Below are 14,916 nucleotides of genomic sequence, written 5' to 3'. Positions count from 1 at the left end.
TAACCTTTTTAGAATATTTCCAATAATGAAATGTAAATTAAACAATATTTTATTAAAAAATGAAATAGATAACTTCTGTTTAACTCCAATTTGAATTTATTCAGAATCCAAAAATCACTTTGAACATGAAAAAAATATGCTTTCGGATTGCATTTGAATTATAACCAAGCCGCAAACGTAATCTATTTCTGCTTCTCCTCCTGCTTTTCGGCAGCGGGATCCGTGTTCTCATCGCGGGCCACTGAAGTTGGGGTCTCGGGATCGCTGCCCTTCTTCTCGCTGGCGGAGGGTTCGCCACCCATGGTGGCACCGGCGGGGAGGCTCTTCTCCAGAGCACGCACAAAGTCCTCCAGATTGCCGGAGAAGGCGGCGGCAACTGCTTCGTTGGAGAGCTCGAATTGCTTGACCACTGGTCCTAGCTGCGCCGACTGCAGGGCATTGGAGAATTGGGCCAGGGCCTGCTGGAACTGCGGGGAGGTGATGTGGTCCTTGATCTGCTGCTTGCGATCCTCGTCCGCATCCTCCGACTCGGGCAGGTGCACGATCAGCGACTTGACGCGCTCCGGATCGGCAATAAGCTGATTAATGGCATCGGCGCCGGATAGGGCCGTCGATAAGTCAATATTCAGGGATCGTCCTGCGCCATGTTCGGGGGAGAGATTGGATAAGTAGGCTTGGAATGGATTGGCATAGGCTCCGGTCGATTCTGACGCCGTTGTGGTCGATGTGGTTGAGTTCTTACCGGAGGCATCCGCATCAACGGAGGAGCCGGCACCTTCGCCGACCTGCGAGTTCACATTGCTGCTGCTGCGGCTGCTGCCCGATTTCGATGGGGCGCTTGGAGTGCGTGGCACACTAACGTTTTCGGGCGTCTGCAAGGCCGATGCCCCACCGCCACCCGATGAGGAGGTGTTGCGGGACGAGGGCGTCCGGGAGCTGCAAAGAAAAAAGATAGGAACATGTTGAAAAATCATGTAACTCTTGCGTATTAATGTAGCTAGTCGAACGTATATGTCTTCGATTGAATTTCAGTACATAAATGCCACTTGCAAAGTTTTAAAGTGGTTACCCTATAGATAAGGAGCTATCTCCCTCGCTAGTTCTTGGACACTATGGCTAATATATATATCAAGCACTTGTAAGTGGTTAAATACTCACTTCATTTGGCCCAGCAGCGAGCTGAGACCACCCATCTGGCCGACGCCGCCGAAGAGCTGCATCAGCTGCTGCTGCGACATGTTGTTCAGCATGTACTGGAGGTCGCCGTCGTTGCTGCCGCCACCGCCGCGTTGGTGCGCGGAAGGAGGGTTGTTCAGCAGCTCGTTGATGCGGCGGCAGTGCTCGTCGTCCTTGTCCGTCTTGGGCTCCTGCATCCAGAAGAACATGCGGCGTGTCGATGACTTGAACTTGAGCACATAGACGCGGCCTGTCTTGCACTGATCCACGCGCTTGTACTCGAAGTCGTCGGGGAAGACGATGAGATCGTCCTCCACCTTGCCGGAGGTGCGATCCTTCCAGCAGAAGTGCATCAGGCCATCGTCGCTCTGGGTCATGTAGACCAGGCCCTTGCGCGAATCCGGATGGACCATCTTGCCCACCATGTTCATGCGGCCGGCGCGGAACTCCACCAGGTTGCTGCTGTTGCTGGAACTGCCCAGTCCACTTTGTCTTCCGAACATGATGCGGGCGCTTCTCGAGAGCTGGCGGAGATTAGACAGAGTACGGAGTGTAATTACGACGTTGCTGGGCTCGTAGCTCAAGGTGTTTGTGGTTCCGTGATCGGTTTGGGGTTATTAGTACTCGCTGCACTACTTACGGGATATATAATGCGTTGAATTTGCTGGGTTTATCAAAAATTCAGTGAATCGCCAACTGCGAATGACGAGCAAAATTTGTCTTCTTCTTACCCGCGCAGTGTTACCATCAACAGACGACTCTTAACATTTGGTATTTCACAGCACTGTTGAACTAAATTTAAATTTAGACATTTATTGGTAAATTTCATTTAATTCGAATTTAGTTCGTATTGTGACTTAGGAATCTTGCGATTGCAAAAGTAACAAGAGAAATTAAGTTTTTAACCATAAGCACATGAGCAAAACAGCAGAATTACGCCCCTTCCACCAAAAACACATTATTTATAACGTATAGTTAATATATATAAATAATAACTAAACATACAAGTAACTGAGGAGCTCCTGCATATGATTGTGCTAAATAGTTATTTTATTTAACAACTGAACTAATCTAGCTAGTAGGCTTGGCCGTTTTAATGCCAGAACTCCAACACTGCCGTCTGCCCAATGCAGCTTCTGGTATTTCCAGAAGATTCCAACTGGTCACTCTGCCGGAGATTTCTTGTTTAAACAATTTCTGCTGTTTTTCATTAAACAACGAAAAGTCTTCGGGACTGGATCATCAAAAGCGACTTGATAAATACAATCGGCTGACTTGCACATTAGTGTAGTTTCTGCCATTTAAAGAGAGTGCAACAACAGTGTTAAATCAGTGAATTTTTTGCATTCCTTGCGACGCAATTCCAAGTGGTAAGTGATAAATGTTGAGTTTTTAGTTAATTTCGAGTTGAGAACGCAAAAATACCTGCCCTGCATTAATGCCGATTAATTACTTCTTATTGACTTGTTGAATTCAATTGCGTCATGCCTGTGTGGCGACTTATTTACACTTTAATTGCACTTTATATTATAATCAACAGTCGGCATCTTTGTCTATTCCCCTTTTTATTGCCTCCCTGCTTTGCGCTTCACATTCTGTTGCGCTTCTTTGTTTAGATTTTGTCCAATTCCCCTTTGTGCTGACCCATTTTTCTAGTCTTTGTTGGCTTTATCTGATACCTGATAGCCAGTGAATCACCTTGGCGTTTTGAAACCCGTTTGCGCCCTCGAACTTGGCACAAATCGCAGGGCCACAATTAGTAAATAACAACTTTTATCAAATGCCTCTCACGTCTCTCAAAATGGGCGCATAAACAGTAAGCCAAAGATAGAAAAGCAGCAAGTGAAACAAATCGCGCAAAAATGGCAGACTTTTTCAAAAGCAATACGAAGCTGCGCGGCAAAGTGGAATGGCCGATAAGATAACGCACTCTTCGCCATCGAAAAAAAACAAACTATAAAGTATATGTATCACAAAGCTATTGGCAATATATCTACGTACGCCCCGCAAATCAGTCAACATTTTCACAATCTTTATCTGTATAAAGAGAAAAGAATGATTTTTACGCTTTAAGCGAAAAAAGAAGCTTTGGTTTGTCTCCTTCATTTGATCCGTTATTTATTATTACATTTTCGTTTCTCACTTTTCTATGCTTATACAAATTTTAGTATTTATTGTTTTCAAATTTGGTATATTTTTAACGTAATACCTTCTTCAAAATATTTAAATAGTTTGCAATTAATTCAAATAAGAAACAATAGTTAAATATTGTACCATTTGATCATCACAAATTGATTTATAACTTTTAAAATAACAAGCTGTATTCAGATTAGTGAACCATTGTTTAGGTTAGTGACAGCTTCTGCAGATAAAACTAATACTTTTCCACCAGACACCTTAAAATGTTTTCAAATTGTAATTTAAAAGCACAAACTATGCTAATTAACCACAACCTATTAGTATGAATCAGGTTCAAGTGCTAGAGACCCAGTCATACACAAGTCTCCCTAATCGCCAGCGGCTTAGAATTTCTATTGTACTTTCGCAGTACTAAACAAGTCGAGTTCAGTGAGCCATCACTGCTACTTTGCCATCTGGTTTTGTATCTGGTGAAACTTCACGTGACTGGCACTGGCTCAGCCACTGGCACTCCGATTGGAAGACGACTTACTAATTGTGCGATTTCTTGCAGATTCAGCGACTCGTCACAATGCGCACAGCTGTTTTGCTGCCACTCTTGGCCCTGCTGGCGGTGGCCCAGGCTGTTTCCTTCGCCGACGTGGTCATGGAGGAATGGCACACGTTCAAGGTGAGTGTTTACCGAATCATCAGCGGATCAGGCAATCAGGGGATCATGTTCGATTTGGCGAGTCAGGAAGGCAACAAGTGTTCTCCGGTAACAAGGGCTTGCTGTGCGATGATTAATGAATGCATTATTTTCGGGCCTTTGTCTTCTGCCCGACTTTGTTTGCATAGTTGGACGCAATGCATTCTTCCGTTTGTGACGATTCCAACCACTCGGCTGAGTCACCAGCCATTGCGAGTGTGAATGCACTGCCACTGCTGCGCGGCTGCCTTAAAAAGACGGAAGAGTGGAGGGTGGATCCAGATAAGTCCAGCAGTCTAGGCTGTCCAGTCAGTCACATGCCGGCTCACATGACCAGCGCGGCGAGCTGGCTTAGCCCATCCGTAAACATCGGCTGGATGGGCAGATAATCCAAGTCGTTGTGTCGCCCACTTTCGCTACGCCGCGGTTCATTCATTTCCCGCTGATAAGCCAAGCCGTGCAAGACTCGAACTGGTCCACTGGTCCAACTGATAAGCCAGGCGGCATATTTGCCAACCCAACGCCTGCAAGCCATGTTTCCTAATTCGACTTCGATTTCTGCCCCCTTTCTGCAATGCATGCAGTTATTGCATGTGTGGCCATGGATCCATTGATTGGGCCAATCATCCTTTGCCGCGCAGCCTTCACTTGCAACTGCGGCCGCTTATCACTGCATTGTCTATTGATTCATTGAATGTGCCCCTAGTGTCGTCTAGTTCTTATCGCCAGCAGTCAGAGGTCGTGCTTTTTTCTATTATTCCACTGAATAGTTGGGTTCTTTGGTGCCGTGCCAGGCGTCATTAGCCCCGAATGGGGGCGTACAAATAATAATTAGCTGTTTGTGCAGATCTCTTCTGATAAGGGGGATATACATTTATATATATGTGTATGCATATTGGCGTTATATGCGATTTATCTTCATTTCATTAATTCAGTTTCTAAAGCACCCGCATATGTGATGTGTGTAAACCAACTTTATTTCACTTCCTTTCTTAATCTGCTTTTTCATATCATTTAATGATGTGAATCATTTGTTAGAGCAGTGCAGTTACAAATATTGTTTATAAATAACGAAACGAGTTACTCACGCCTAATAAAATGAAATACAAAATCTAAACAACATTTGCAATTTCCGCGAACCTAACAAACATAGTTTTGTTATTTAGTTTAACATATTTTGTCAACTTTTTTCAAAATGAAAGTGACATTTTGTTTACATGTGCTCTTTTACATTTCGCGACCGTTAAGTGTCGTGTAAAATACAGCAAACCGCTTGGTCACACTGCTGCAAGCAGTGCTGCCCATGCCAGCTCCTAAAATGAAAGGCGCGCAATTTAAATGCGATTACCATGCTGTCTGAGCTCTCGAAAGTCTATAGATAGTTAGTTGAAGTTGAGAGGGCATTATCTGCACTTTGTGTGCAGTCCAAAGTGCCGCAGTCGTCGGCACTGTGCAAATGCACAGCTGCAAAAGTCAGCATCGCTCAACTGTGGCACTGATAAGCACTTAAATTCCAGATTAATGCGTTTTAGATTCAGCTCATTCCCATGCTTGGGCAAATATTTAACAACAAGTAGTGCGGGGGGCCGCGAGCATTTTGGAAATGACGCGCTACAAATCGGCGGAGCTTATCAAATTGCCATTTTGCTGTTATTTCCGAGAACCGAAAGAGCTTTCTAGCGCGAAATCCGAGCGACAAGTGCACAAACAAATCGGCCGTCGTAAACAAACAGACTGGGAAAAATTTCGCTGACTTGCAAAAGCATCTATGCGGCTCTTTCTTTAGCTTTTTTTTTTTAGGATATTTGCATATAAATATTTTTTTTTAAATATGTCTGCTACTTGCGAACCGGTTGGAGCCAACATATTTGAATACCTCGCCTGAAATCCTTATAAATCATGTGCGCCTCGAATTGAAACCGGTTGGCTTTCAAGCAGCCCACAATGCGCGCGCTGCAAAAAGAAGGGAAAATACGAAAAGCATACGAAACAAGAAATATATAGAGTACGCCGCTTCCTCCAAATAGTTCGCCTACGTAGGTTGAGCTCTCATTTCGGCGATACGACGACTGTGTGGACTGTGTGAACTCGGCTCTTTCTCGCCCCGCATGCGATTGAGCGAACTGTGAGCGAACGGACAGACCACCACCACCACTACCATCAACACCAAAACCAAAAGCGGCCTGCTGTCGTATTTTTGTTATTCCCGAACCGACGCTCCACGCCAACGGAACGCCCGAGCAGCCGAGCAGCCGCCAGCAGTCAGCAGTGCGGAATATATAGAAATTTGAGAGAATCGAAATAAAAGGAGCCAACCCAAAAGCCCCCAGCAGTGGAAGTGGCTGTGGCAGTAGAAGTGAAGGAAAAGCACGCGCGTCATCGTAAAAACGTGCTACGAAATCGGAGGGAAACCGCAGTAATAGCACCCAAATTACATAAAACCACGGAGGAGCTGTCGCACAATCACTGCCATGACCGATGTAAATAGTCTGGATATGTCGGTGGACGTGGTCTGGCCCACGATAATTATCCTGGCCATGCTGGTCGTAAACGGCTTCGTGTTCGCCTACATCATGCGAAAGCGCCGGGAGTACAAGTGCCAGGAGGAGGAGGAGCTGCAGCAGCAGCAGCAGCAACAACCTGTTCCACACACATCCTACGCGGCCACCTCGCCCACGGAACGGCAGCAGGATGCGGATCAGGACCAGGAGGACGATAGCTGTGCCATTGAGATGGAGCGACTGTAGGCCTCGGGATCAAACTCCACGTTTGCACGTAGCTATTAGCCCAGCTCTGAGATACTCACCCACTATCGTCCACAAGCTCTCAACTGCAACGAAGTTTCCTAAGCCATTATATCTCTAGATTGTCACAGAGATCTGGAGATATGTAGATATACTCGTACAAAACGTATACGTCGAGTGCCTGGATCGCACGTGCATTTAATTACGGTGTTTTTAAGTTGTTAACTTTATTTCGCAAGTTCATTTTCTACAAAAGTATACAATAAATGTGTGAATTTTATCATGCCGCATCGAGAACCAACGTCGAGAACGCCATTTGCAAGGAAAATCAATAGGTCAGTGTGCCGAAGGCGGGGCTTCTTTTCGGTGGATGCATGTCTCGAATTCGATCAATTATGTCAATTATACGAGTCAGCCGCGCTCCGTGGACCCCATCCGGTCCATTTGGGGCGACAATTGCTGCGCTGGCTGAAGCTGAAGCTGGTGCTGGTGCTCCGCTTTGATGTCCAAATTAATTACGTATGCATGTTTCTCGCATGACAGCGCCACTCGACTATTCAGCTCAATGTGCCAAGTACCCCGGAATACCGCAGAACCTTCTGAGACTTGTGGTGCGCCATGCAAAGGCCACTTAAAAAGCGATTAAGTTCGGCGACAATCATTTGTTTTCATATTTCTCTGGGCAACATAACACTTGACGCGTTGAGAAGTCGGATATAAACCACTTGAGCAATAAACACAATAAATACTGGGCTAATATTCGTGAGCAGGAATAATCAGATCTGTTGAATGATTTCCTATTTAAGACAGGAGTTACTTCAGTTTATACAATTTAATTTGTTTATTTGTGCGCATACTCTTAGTTTCTAAACGAGTCTGCTTGTAAAGGTAATCTCTTAGATTTTAGATGCTTCTTTCCATTTGATTTTCAGTCAGAAGGAAATCGTATAAGTTTCGAATCGAAAACTACCCCTATATAGTACTTAGCGGCATTTGCCGAATGTAATGGATAGCACCCTAGTCGACTTCTTGCCGTGGCCTTTCAATTCTCTTTATAGCTATCATTTGTTCAGCGTTCGTGCTATTTTCGTGCTGTGGCTATGGCTGTGTCAATATGATGCGGGTCGGAGAAACAACCCCGAGCTGGAGAGGAGATCGCTCTAATCCACGGGACCACTGCAGGCAGATGGAGCGCATTTCTCTATGCTACATAGCATTTCCTCGTGCTCCTCCTACCTGCAGTTGGGCTGTTTGTTTACTACCTGGGACATTAACACCGTTTCCACGCTGCTGTTGTTGGGCAATCGTTAAACACTATTTTACGACCATGCTAGATTTATAGAGTTCGCTACTGTGGCCGATCTTCTAGCGCTTCTAGCGATTCGCTCGTGCCAGGTTGACGGCGCTGTGATAAGGTTATCTGCAGATTAAGAACTTTTGCCTCCGCGATCGTAAATCCAGTTTACGTAAAACATTTGCTCTGCCCAAATAGAGTTCCCAAAATATGTCTAAAAACTACCTACCTGTTCATCAGGCGGCGGCTTGTATCTTATCTTAGAACAAGTACACGAAAGTCAATCGATAACGCTTACCTTTGATAAGAGTGCATTAGCTAACGTGGAACCTCTTCTCCTTATGCAGCTCGAGCACCGCAAGAACTATCAGGATGATACCGAGGAGCGTTTCCGCCTCAAGATCTTCAATGAGAACAAGCACAAGATCGCCAAGCACAACCAGCGATTCGCCGAGGGAAAGGTGAGCTTCAAACTGGCGATCAACAAGTACGCCGATTTGCTGCACCACGAATTCCGTCAGCTGATGAACGGCTTCAACTACACTCTGCACAAGGAGCTGCGGTAAGTACGGTGCAGTGGGGATAACGCCCAAAAGTTTCGTACTCATTCGTACTGAATTCGCTTGCAGTGCCACCGATGACAGCTTCAAGGGAGTCACCTTCATCTCGCCCGCTCATGTAACTCTGCCCAAGTCTGTGGACTGGCGCACCAAGGGAGCCGTGACCGCCGTCAAGGATCAGGGACACTGCGGCAGCTGCTGGGCCTTCTCCAGCACAGGCGCCCTCGAGGGTCAGCATTACCGCAAGTCCGGCGTCCTGGTCTCGCTGTCCGAGCAGAATCTGGTCGATTGCTCCACCAAGTACGGCAACAATGGATGCAACGGCGGTCTCATGGACAATGCCTTCCGTTACATCAAGGATAATGGAGGCATCGACACCGAGAAGTCCTACCCCTACGAGGCCATCGATGACTCCTGCCACTTCAACAAGGGCACAATCGGAGCCACCGACCGCGGATTCACCGATATTCCCCAGGGTGATGAGAAGAAGATGGCCGAGGCTGTGGCCACCGTTGGCCCCGTTTCCGTTGCCATTGACGCCTCCCACGAGTCCTTCCAGTTCTACTCGGAGGGCGTCTACAACGAGCCCCAGTGCGATGCCCAGAACCTGGATCACGGTGTTCTGGTGGTTGGCTTCGGCACCGACGAGTCCGGCGACGATTACTGGCTGGTGAAGAACTCGTGGGGCACCACCTGGGGCGACAAGGGCTTCATCAAGATGCTGCGCAACAAGGATAACCAGTGCGGCATTGCCAGCGCCTCCAGCTATCCCCTGGTCTAAAGCAGCAGTACTGATATAGTTTAGGCACAGCCTTTATATGATATGATGATATGATAGAAGCAAACAAAAACATACCAACGCAAGCATCTCAAAAATGAACTTTAATAATTTAGCCCAACCTCATATTTAATGAACTAGTTTCGTATTGGGTCCATTGTATTCACGTTTCTCTGCCATCATGTATGATATAGGTGAACAACAAATCTGTTGATGTTTGTACAAAAATAAATAAAAATTATATAACTTTAAAGAAGATCTGACTTTATGGGATTGGGAAAGAAAATATTTTTGGAAATGAATTCGGTCAACCAGCGGCTGCACCTTATAAAAACCATGTTCCGCTGTACTCATAAGTTGTGCATGCTTATGTTGAGTTCTTTTCACTCAAACTCCTCTTATAAGATAATTTACATATTCTATCTTCAACTTTTCATTATTTTATTAGCGCTTTTAGTTAAAATTTGAAAAAAACATTTCAACACCTTTAAAGTGCACTCGCTTTCCGACAGATGGCGTTACCGCCTCTGTTAGGGCGCGCCTAACAGCACAGTGCGTGCTGCTGGAGCCTTGCGATTGCTGTAGAAAAATATCGATATGTTAACATAACATTTGATAACATAACATAACTTACAAGTTATAACAAAAAATGCAATAAATAATTGCATCGAATCAATAAAGTCGCTCCAAGATGCTTCTGACGCTTCGAGTGCAGGGAGCACGTCACTGGGTGAAGTCCACCCGATGCCTGGCCAGCAGTGCGGCGCCCGAGAAGTCGCCCTCCTCCCCACCGCAGCTGGAGGTCAATGGGAGCACGTACGCCACCGACGGATGGACGAACGTAACGCCCAAGATACTCTCCTACCTGGGCGCCAACAAGCACCTGCAGACGGACCATCCGCTGTCCATCATCCGCCAGAGGATCGTCAACTACTTTTATGGCGCGTATCGCAACCAAAGGGGCAATCCACTGTTCTCCGTCTATGACAAACTGAATCCGGTGGTCACTGTGCAGCAGAACTTCGACAATCTGCTGATTCCCGCCGACCATGTGAGTCGACAAAAGTCCGATTGCTACTACGTCAATCAGCAGCAGCTGCTTCGCGCCCACACCACCGCCCACCAGGTGGAACTGATCTCGGGTGGGCTGGACAACTTTCTGGTGGTGGGCGAGGTATATCGACGTGACGAGATCGACAGCACCCACTATCCGGTGTTCCACCAGGCGGACGCCGTGCGGCTGGTCACCAAAGACAAGCTCTTCGAGCGCAATCCTGGCCTGGAGCTCTTCGAAGAGACGTGGTCGGGCTCGCTGGCCGATCCCAAGCTGATACTGCCCTCCGCCAAGTTCATGGACCAAACCAAGCAGCCCTGCCACACGCTCGAGGCCGTCAAGCTGATGGAGCACGAGATGAAGCACGTGCTGGTGGGCCTGACCAAGGATCTGTTTGGACCGCGCATCAAGTACAGATGGGTGGACACCTATTTCCCCTTCACCCAGCCCTCCTGGGAACTGGAGATCTACTTCAAGGACAACTGGCTGGAGGTCCTAGGCTGCGGCATCATGCGCCACGAAATCCTGCAGAGATCGGGTGTTCATCAATCGATTGGCTACGCCTTTGGCGTGGGCCTCGAGCGACTGGCCATGGTGCTGTTCGATATACCCGACATCCGGCTCTTCTGGTCGAACGACAGTGGCTTTCTGTCGCAGTTTAGCGAAAAGGATCTGCACAATCTGCCCAAGTACAAGCCCATCTCCCACTATCCGCAGTGCACGAATGACTTGTCGTTCTGGCTGCCGGAGGACATTGAGGTGGATGCCGGCTTCTCGCCCAACGACTTTTACGATCTGGTCCGCTCTGTGGCTGGTGATATGGTGGAGCAGGTTGGTCTCAGCTTTTCCAAACGTATCATATTTGACTATTATCTACTTTCATTACAGATCAGCCTGGTGGACAAGTTTAAGCACCCTAAAACGGGCAAATCGAGTGTCTGCTTCCGCATTGTTTACCGCCATATGGAGCGCACCTTGACCCAGGCGGAAGTCAACGAAGTCCACAAGCAGATCGCAAGTGCGAGTGTGGATAGTTTCAATGTGCAAATACGTTAGTCATAGTCTAGTTCCGTTTCAGTTTAGACCAAAAAAAAACACCAGTAAAGATAGCCAACAAAGTCAGGTATTTTATATGGACTTGAATGATTTAATGTTCTGTTCCACCCACTCGTTGGCGCTCTTTAAGAGCTTTGGATTCTCGACAAACTCCTGTTGCGGCTGACACGCTGTCTTGGCTCCGCTGCGCACGAATCCTGCCTCTCCTTTGTTTAGGACACCAACGGAAGCCATTTCGTGCATGTTTACGGACTTGTTCTCCCGAAAGCTCTTGATGCTCAGATGATCGAGTAGCCTATCCATATCCTCGGGCTTCGGTGGGCACTCTAAGAAGCTGGCTATGCTATGGATAGCGCCTGGCAGATCCGCCAACATGTCCTCGTAGCGCAGGAAGAGCACGTTGGACAAATGGGCATGCTGCCGCGCCTCCTTTACGTGGCTGTAATAGGGTAGCCAGGGATCTGAAAGATAGTTGGTTAAGGATGCCAACTTCAATGAACGAGCATTTACTTAATCCGTTCTGGAAATAGCGCCAATAACGCTCGAAATCTCCGACGTAGCCTTGAGTGCGGAACAGCCTGTTCAAATGGTAGTAGGAAACTGCAACATCCTTGGGATCGCGGACCACGTAGATGACCTGAAAAGATATTGGCTTGGCATTGGCACTTATGGTTTCAAAGAACGCACCTTGCACTTCTTTTTCAGAACACTGGGCGGCATCAGAGAAAAGGGAAAATGGGTTTTGATAAACCGCCGCTGCGAGCGTGGCACTTCACTCAGAGCCTCGTAACCCGGTCGAGAAATCTTCTCAATGAACTCCAGAGCTTCGGCTGAGTCTCGGTTTTCCTCCTGCAGCTCTTCCTTAATTTTGGGATGCACAAAGAGCGGGAATCTGTGAGGGAGCGGAGTTCACTTAATTATGATGAGGACACGCGACAAGCACTCACTCAAAGAATGGAAAGCGTTCGGTCAGTGGTCGCTGCTGAGCCTGCTCAAAGTCCAGCCCATTGGCCACCAGCCAAATGAGCTCCTGCGTCCAAGTGGTGCCCGATCTGGGCACAGTGGCTATCCACACGTCATCCGGTCGTGCCTCAAAGTTGTAGTACCTCTCGGCCTCGTCCTTGTATTTGTGGGGAAAGAAATATCCCTCGGATCCCACCTGAACGAAGCCAGTTCGCTCACCTGGTTGCCATATGGTGTCAAGAATTAACTAAACCAGCCAATCTGCATCCTATTAACTTACCATGGAAGTGGTCCAATAGCTCCGCATTGGTGGACTCCTCCACATCGCGAATTTCGTGTGGAAACTCAAGAGGCGTTTTTTCCATTGCTCGCGCGATCAGTTGCCAGCGTTGACTGAAGAACCGCCCGACACGAAAGCGTCTTGACCCCGCTTTCGGCCCAGAGAGAAAGTGCCAGCTACTGGCCAGGCTAGTATGGCACTCCACTGCATTGCTGCTTGGGTAAGCGCAATTTAAATACGACTTTAGTTAATGTCTGTACTTGTTGGACACTCCACTCGCGCTGACGCTGAATTTTCTCCAATAGGTGTGGTTCCGTGCCATTAGTTAGCTAAGATAGTTTTTATTGGGGCATAAACAATGGTTTATGCATCTATAAAGACGATATCATGTTGTTAGGGAAGTTAAACCCCTTGTCCTGAATAACTAAAAATACCCTTTAAAGAGATTAACTACTTTTTAAACGTTTATTATCTGTATCTTAGTTTTATTGGTATCTGCATGCGCAGTTTTACAAAAGTCTTCTTTCAATTGCAGGTAGAAGGTAGTATGTAAGTCGGAACGGATCGGATTGGATTGTACTACTATATCATATACGCAGGCACAATTTAACAAGAAAAGGTGCCGAAAACCCAAAATAAAGTACCACTGGTCGCCGAATTGAAAAGGACTTCTACTTTACTAGTACGGCACGAACAATTTTACATAGAATTTCCTAGGATGTGTGGATCCGTTTCAGATTATTCGTTCACGTCGACGTTGTCGAAAAGGCTGAGCAGCTCCTCTTCCTTGCGCTTGATGCGCTCCTGGATGTTGGCCACAGATTCTGACTTGGGCACAGAGTCCTGCACCCGGCTGAAGAAATCGTCCATGGACTTGAAAACGTTCTGATACTGATTGTCATAGGGAGAGTACTGGTACGTTGGTGGCTTCTTGGGCGCCCTCTTGGTCACGGCATTCCGGAACGAGAACTCGTTCAGTTCGTCCAGATGCAGTTCCTCCTGCTGCTCGTGGGCAGCAAATCTACGCGATGATTGCCGCTCCCTTTGCCGCCTAAGCTCGAGCCGTTCCCGATCTATTTGCTCGACCAACAGCGCCGAGGGGCAAAGCATCTTCACCTCGCCGATGATTAGCTTGTGGTCGCGGATCTCAGCCTCGTTCGTCTGGATGCCAGTCTCCAGTAGCACTGGACACTTGCAGGCCTCGGATTCCGTCTCCTCCAGCATGGCCTCGAAATCCGGCAAGTGATTGGCATCCTCTGGCACGGGCGGCCTATTCTTGCGGAAATTCGAGCCTAAACCCACGCCCGCCGGCTTGCTGGGCCAGAGACGATCCCGTGCCGCCTGCTTGGCAGCTTGTGACATCACTCGCTGCTTCGTTTGCTTCCCGACTTCCGATTCGGCGTGCTTCGCCACGGGAACTGCTGATCTGGGCCTCTCCTGGCCCGCTTTCTCGAACTTCTGCTTGGCCGTCTGCCTGTTGCTGCTGGCCCTCAGGCCGGAGGCTACAGTGGGCTGGACCAGCCGAGCAGGAGGACTGGACTTGCCCAGGCGACGACCGGTCTGCTTCCAAGCCGCATCGGATCCCCCATCGCCCGCTCCGCCGTGAACAGGTCGCCGTGTTCCCGCCGTCTGCGTCGATAGAGGTGCCGCTAACTTGTTTCGCACTGTGCCCCCGGAGTTGGTGTTCGCTCCTCCACCGCGGGCTATTGAGCCCGCTCCAAGACTTTGTCCACTGCTTCTGCCCGATGAATGCATTGCGTCAATGCAGAGTAGAGTATCGGTATCCTAAGCTATTTCGCGGTAGCTGGATATACTTAAAAATTTTTAGTTGGCTTAAATAGTTTGATTTTACTAGTTGAATTCGGTGAAAGCGGTAACGAAAAACTAATGATCTAAGCCATGGAGTTGTAGCCCTGACATTGAAGTCGCTGCAAAGGCCTACTTTTTATGAAATCATATAAGTTCTACCTCTTGAAATTATGCTAACCGCAGCCAGAACGTATCCAAATCCTAGCACAAAATGCACCGAAGCTGCACACCCTCAAATAACCCAAAGTAACCGGAAACCACGTCCCACCCAAGGCAAAGAACAACCCCTTCCCAGCCAAAACAAACTCCAAACCCAACCAAATCCAAATCTACTCAAAGCTAAGCTGAAACTGAGACCCAACACTTCCTCGCACT

The 14,916-nt window shown here is 47.7% G+C and overlaps 6 protein-coding genes across 7 annotated transcripts; 3 read left to right on the top strand and 3 right to left on the bottom strand.

Moving 5' to 3' along the window:
- Nucleotides 1-73: 73 nt before the first annotated feature.
- On the bottom strand, nt 74-1,977 carry LOC122613631 (proteasomal ubiquitin receptor ADRM1 homolog). 2 transcript variants are annotated; one of them, XM_043787909.1, is made up of 4 exons: nt 1,817-1,977; nt 1,159-1,700; nt 743-936; nt 74-637 (listed from the first exon to the last, which is right to left on the bottom strand). In XM_043787909.1, exons 2-4 carry the CDS (start codon nt 1,677-1,679, stop codon nt 183-185), a joined length of 1,170 nt encoding a protein of 389 aa, XP_043643844.1. In that variant the 5' UTR covers nt 1,680-1,700; nt 1,817-1,977; the 3' UTR covers nt 74-182. The 2 variants fall into 2 exon arrangements, with proteins under 2 accessions (XP_043643844.1, XP_043643843.1); XM_043787908.1 differs by having other exon boundaries at nt 74-936.
- Nucleotides 1,978-2,371: 394 nt separating this feature from the next.
- LOC122613634 (cathepsin L) lies at nt 2,372-9,632 on the top strand. The gene is made up of 4 exons (XM_043787913.1): nt 2,372-2,546; nt 3,869-3,985; nt 8,389-8,603; nt 8,671-9,632. Exons 2-4 carry the CDS (start codon nt 3,887-3,889, stop codon nt 9,380-9,382), a joined length of 1,026 nt encoding a protein of 341 aa, XP_043643848.1. The 5' UTR covers nt 2,372-2,546; nt 3,869-3,886; the 3' UTR covers nt 9,383-9,632.
- On the top strand, nt 5,037-7,044 carry LOC122613650. Its single transcript, XM_043787934.1, has one exon. It carries the CDS (start codon nt 6,475-6,477, stop codon nt 6,748-6,750), a length of 276 nt encoding a protein of 91 aa, XP_043643869.1. The 5' UTR covers nt 5,037-6,474; the 3' UTR covers nt 6,751-7,044.
- A 346-nt stretch (nt 9,633-9,978) lies between the features above and the next one.
- LOC122612772 (probable phenylalanine--tRNA ligase, mitochondrial) lies at nt 9,979-11,570 on the top strand. Its single transcript, XM_043786591.1, has 2 exons — nt 9,979-11,264; nt 11,322-11,570. Exons 1-2 carry the CDS (start codon nt 10,071-10,073, stop codon nt 11,487-11,489), a joined length of 1,362 nt encoding a protein of 453 aa, XP_043642526.1. The 5' UTR covers nt 9,979-10,070; the 3' UTR covers nt 11,490-11,570.
- On the bottom strand, nt 11,547-12,951 carry LOC122612773 (luciferin sulfotransferase). The gene is made up of 5 exons (XM_043786593.1): nt 12,733-12,951; nt 12,437-12,671; nt 12,177-12,381; nt 12,000-12,126; nt 11,547-11,950 (listed from the first exon to the last, which is right to left on the bottom strand). The coding sequence occupies exons 1-5, from the start codon at nt 12,815-12,817 to the stop codon at nt 11,562-11,564; spliced, it is 1,041 nt and encodes a 346-aa protein (XP_043642528.1). The 5' UTR covers nt 12,818-12,951; the 3' UTR covers nt 11,547-11,561.
- A 439-nt stretch (nt 12,952-13,390) lies between these two features.
- Nucleotides 13,391-14,815, bottom strand: LOC122612636. Its single transcript, XM_043786383.1, has one exon. It carries the CDS (start codon nt 14,485-14,487, stop codon nt 13,471-13,473), a length of 1,017 nt encoding a protein of 338 aa, XP_043642318.1. The 5' UTR covers nt 14,488-14,815; the 3' UTR covers nt 13,391-13,470.
- Nucleotides 14,816-14,916: the final 101 nt, after the last annotated feature.

Source organism: Drosophila teissieri, chromosome 2R (assembly GCF_016746235.2).
Source record: "Drosophila teissieri strain GT53w chromosome 2R, Prin_Dtei_1.1, whole genome shotgun sequence".
In the NCBI taxonomy this organism is placed as follows: domain Eukaryota; kingdom Metazoa; phylum Arthropoda; class Insecta; order Diptera; family Drosophilidae; genus Drosophila; species Drosophila teissieri.
Note: the sequence above shows the minus strand (reverse complement) of the source record. Positions and strands in the feature narration are given on the sequence as shown.

Excerpts from the sequence above, each read along its gene's own strand:
- LOC122612772 (XM_043786591.1), top strand. The coding sequence starts at position 10,071 with ATGCTTCTGACGCTTCGAGTGCAGGGAGCACGTCACTGGGTGAAGTCC. Across the intron at positions 11,265-11,321 it reads CTGGTGATATGGTGGAGCAG|ATCAGCCTGGTGGACAAGTT; the intron begins GTTGGTCTCAGC and ends CTTTCATTACAG.
- LOC122612636 (XM_043786383.1), bottom strand. The coding sequence starts at position 14,487 with ATGCATTCATCGGGCAGAAGCAGTGGACAAAGTCTTGGAGCGGGCTCA.
- LOC122613634 (XM_043787913.1), top strand. The coding sequence starts at position 3,887 with ATGCGCACAGCTGTTTTGCTGCCACTCTTGGCCCTGCTGGCGGTGGCC. Across the intron at positions 3,986-8,388 it reads AGGAATGGCACACGTTCAAG|CTCGAGCACCGCAAGAACTA; the intron begins GTGAGTGTTTAC and ends CTCCTTATGCAG. Across the intron at positions 8,604-8,670 it reads ACTCTGCACAAGGAGCTGCG|TGCCACCGATGACAGCTTCA; the intron begins GTAAGTACGGTG and ends ATTCGCTTGCAG.
- LOC122613650 (XM_043787934.1), top strand. The coding sequence starts at position 6,475 with ATGACCGATGTAAATAGTCTGGATATGTCGGTGGACGTGGTCTGGCCC.
- LOC122613631 (XM_043787908.1), bottom strand. The coding sequence starts at position 1,679 with ATGTTCGGAAGACAAAGTGGACTGGGCAGTTCCAGCAACAGCAGCAAC. Across the intron at positions 937-1,158 it reads TCGCTGCTGGGCCAAATGAA|CTCCCGGACGCCCTCGTCCC; the intron begins GTGAGTATTTAA and ends TTTTCTTTGCAG.
- LOC122612773 (XM_043786593.1), bottom strand. The coding sequence starts at position 12,817 with ATGGAAAAAACGCCTCTTGAGTTTCCACACGAAATTCGCGATGTGGAG. Across the intron at positions 12,672-12,732 it reads GCTATTGGACCACTTCCATG|GTGAGCGAACTGGCTTCGTT; the intron begins GTAAGTTAATAG and ends TATGGCAACCAG. Across the intron at positions 11,951-11,999 it reads CTATTTCCAGAACGGATTAA|ATCCCTGGCTACCCTATTAC; the intron begins GTAAATGCTCGT and ends ACTATCTTTCAG.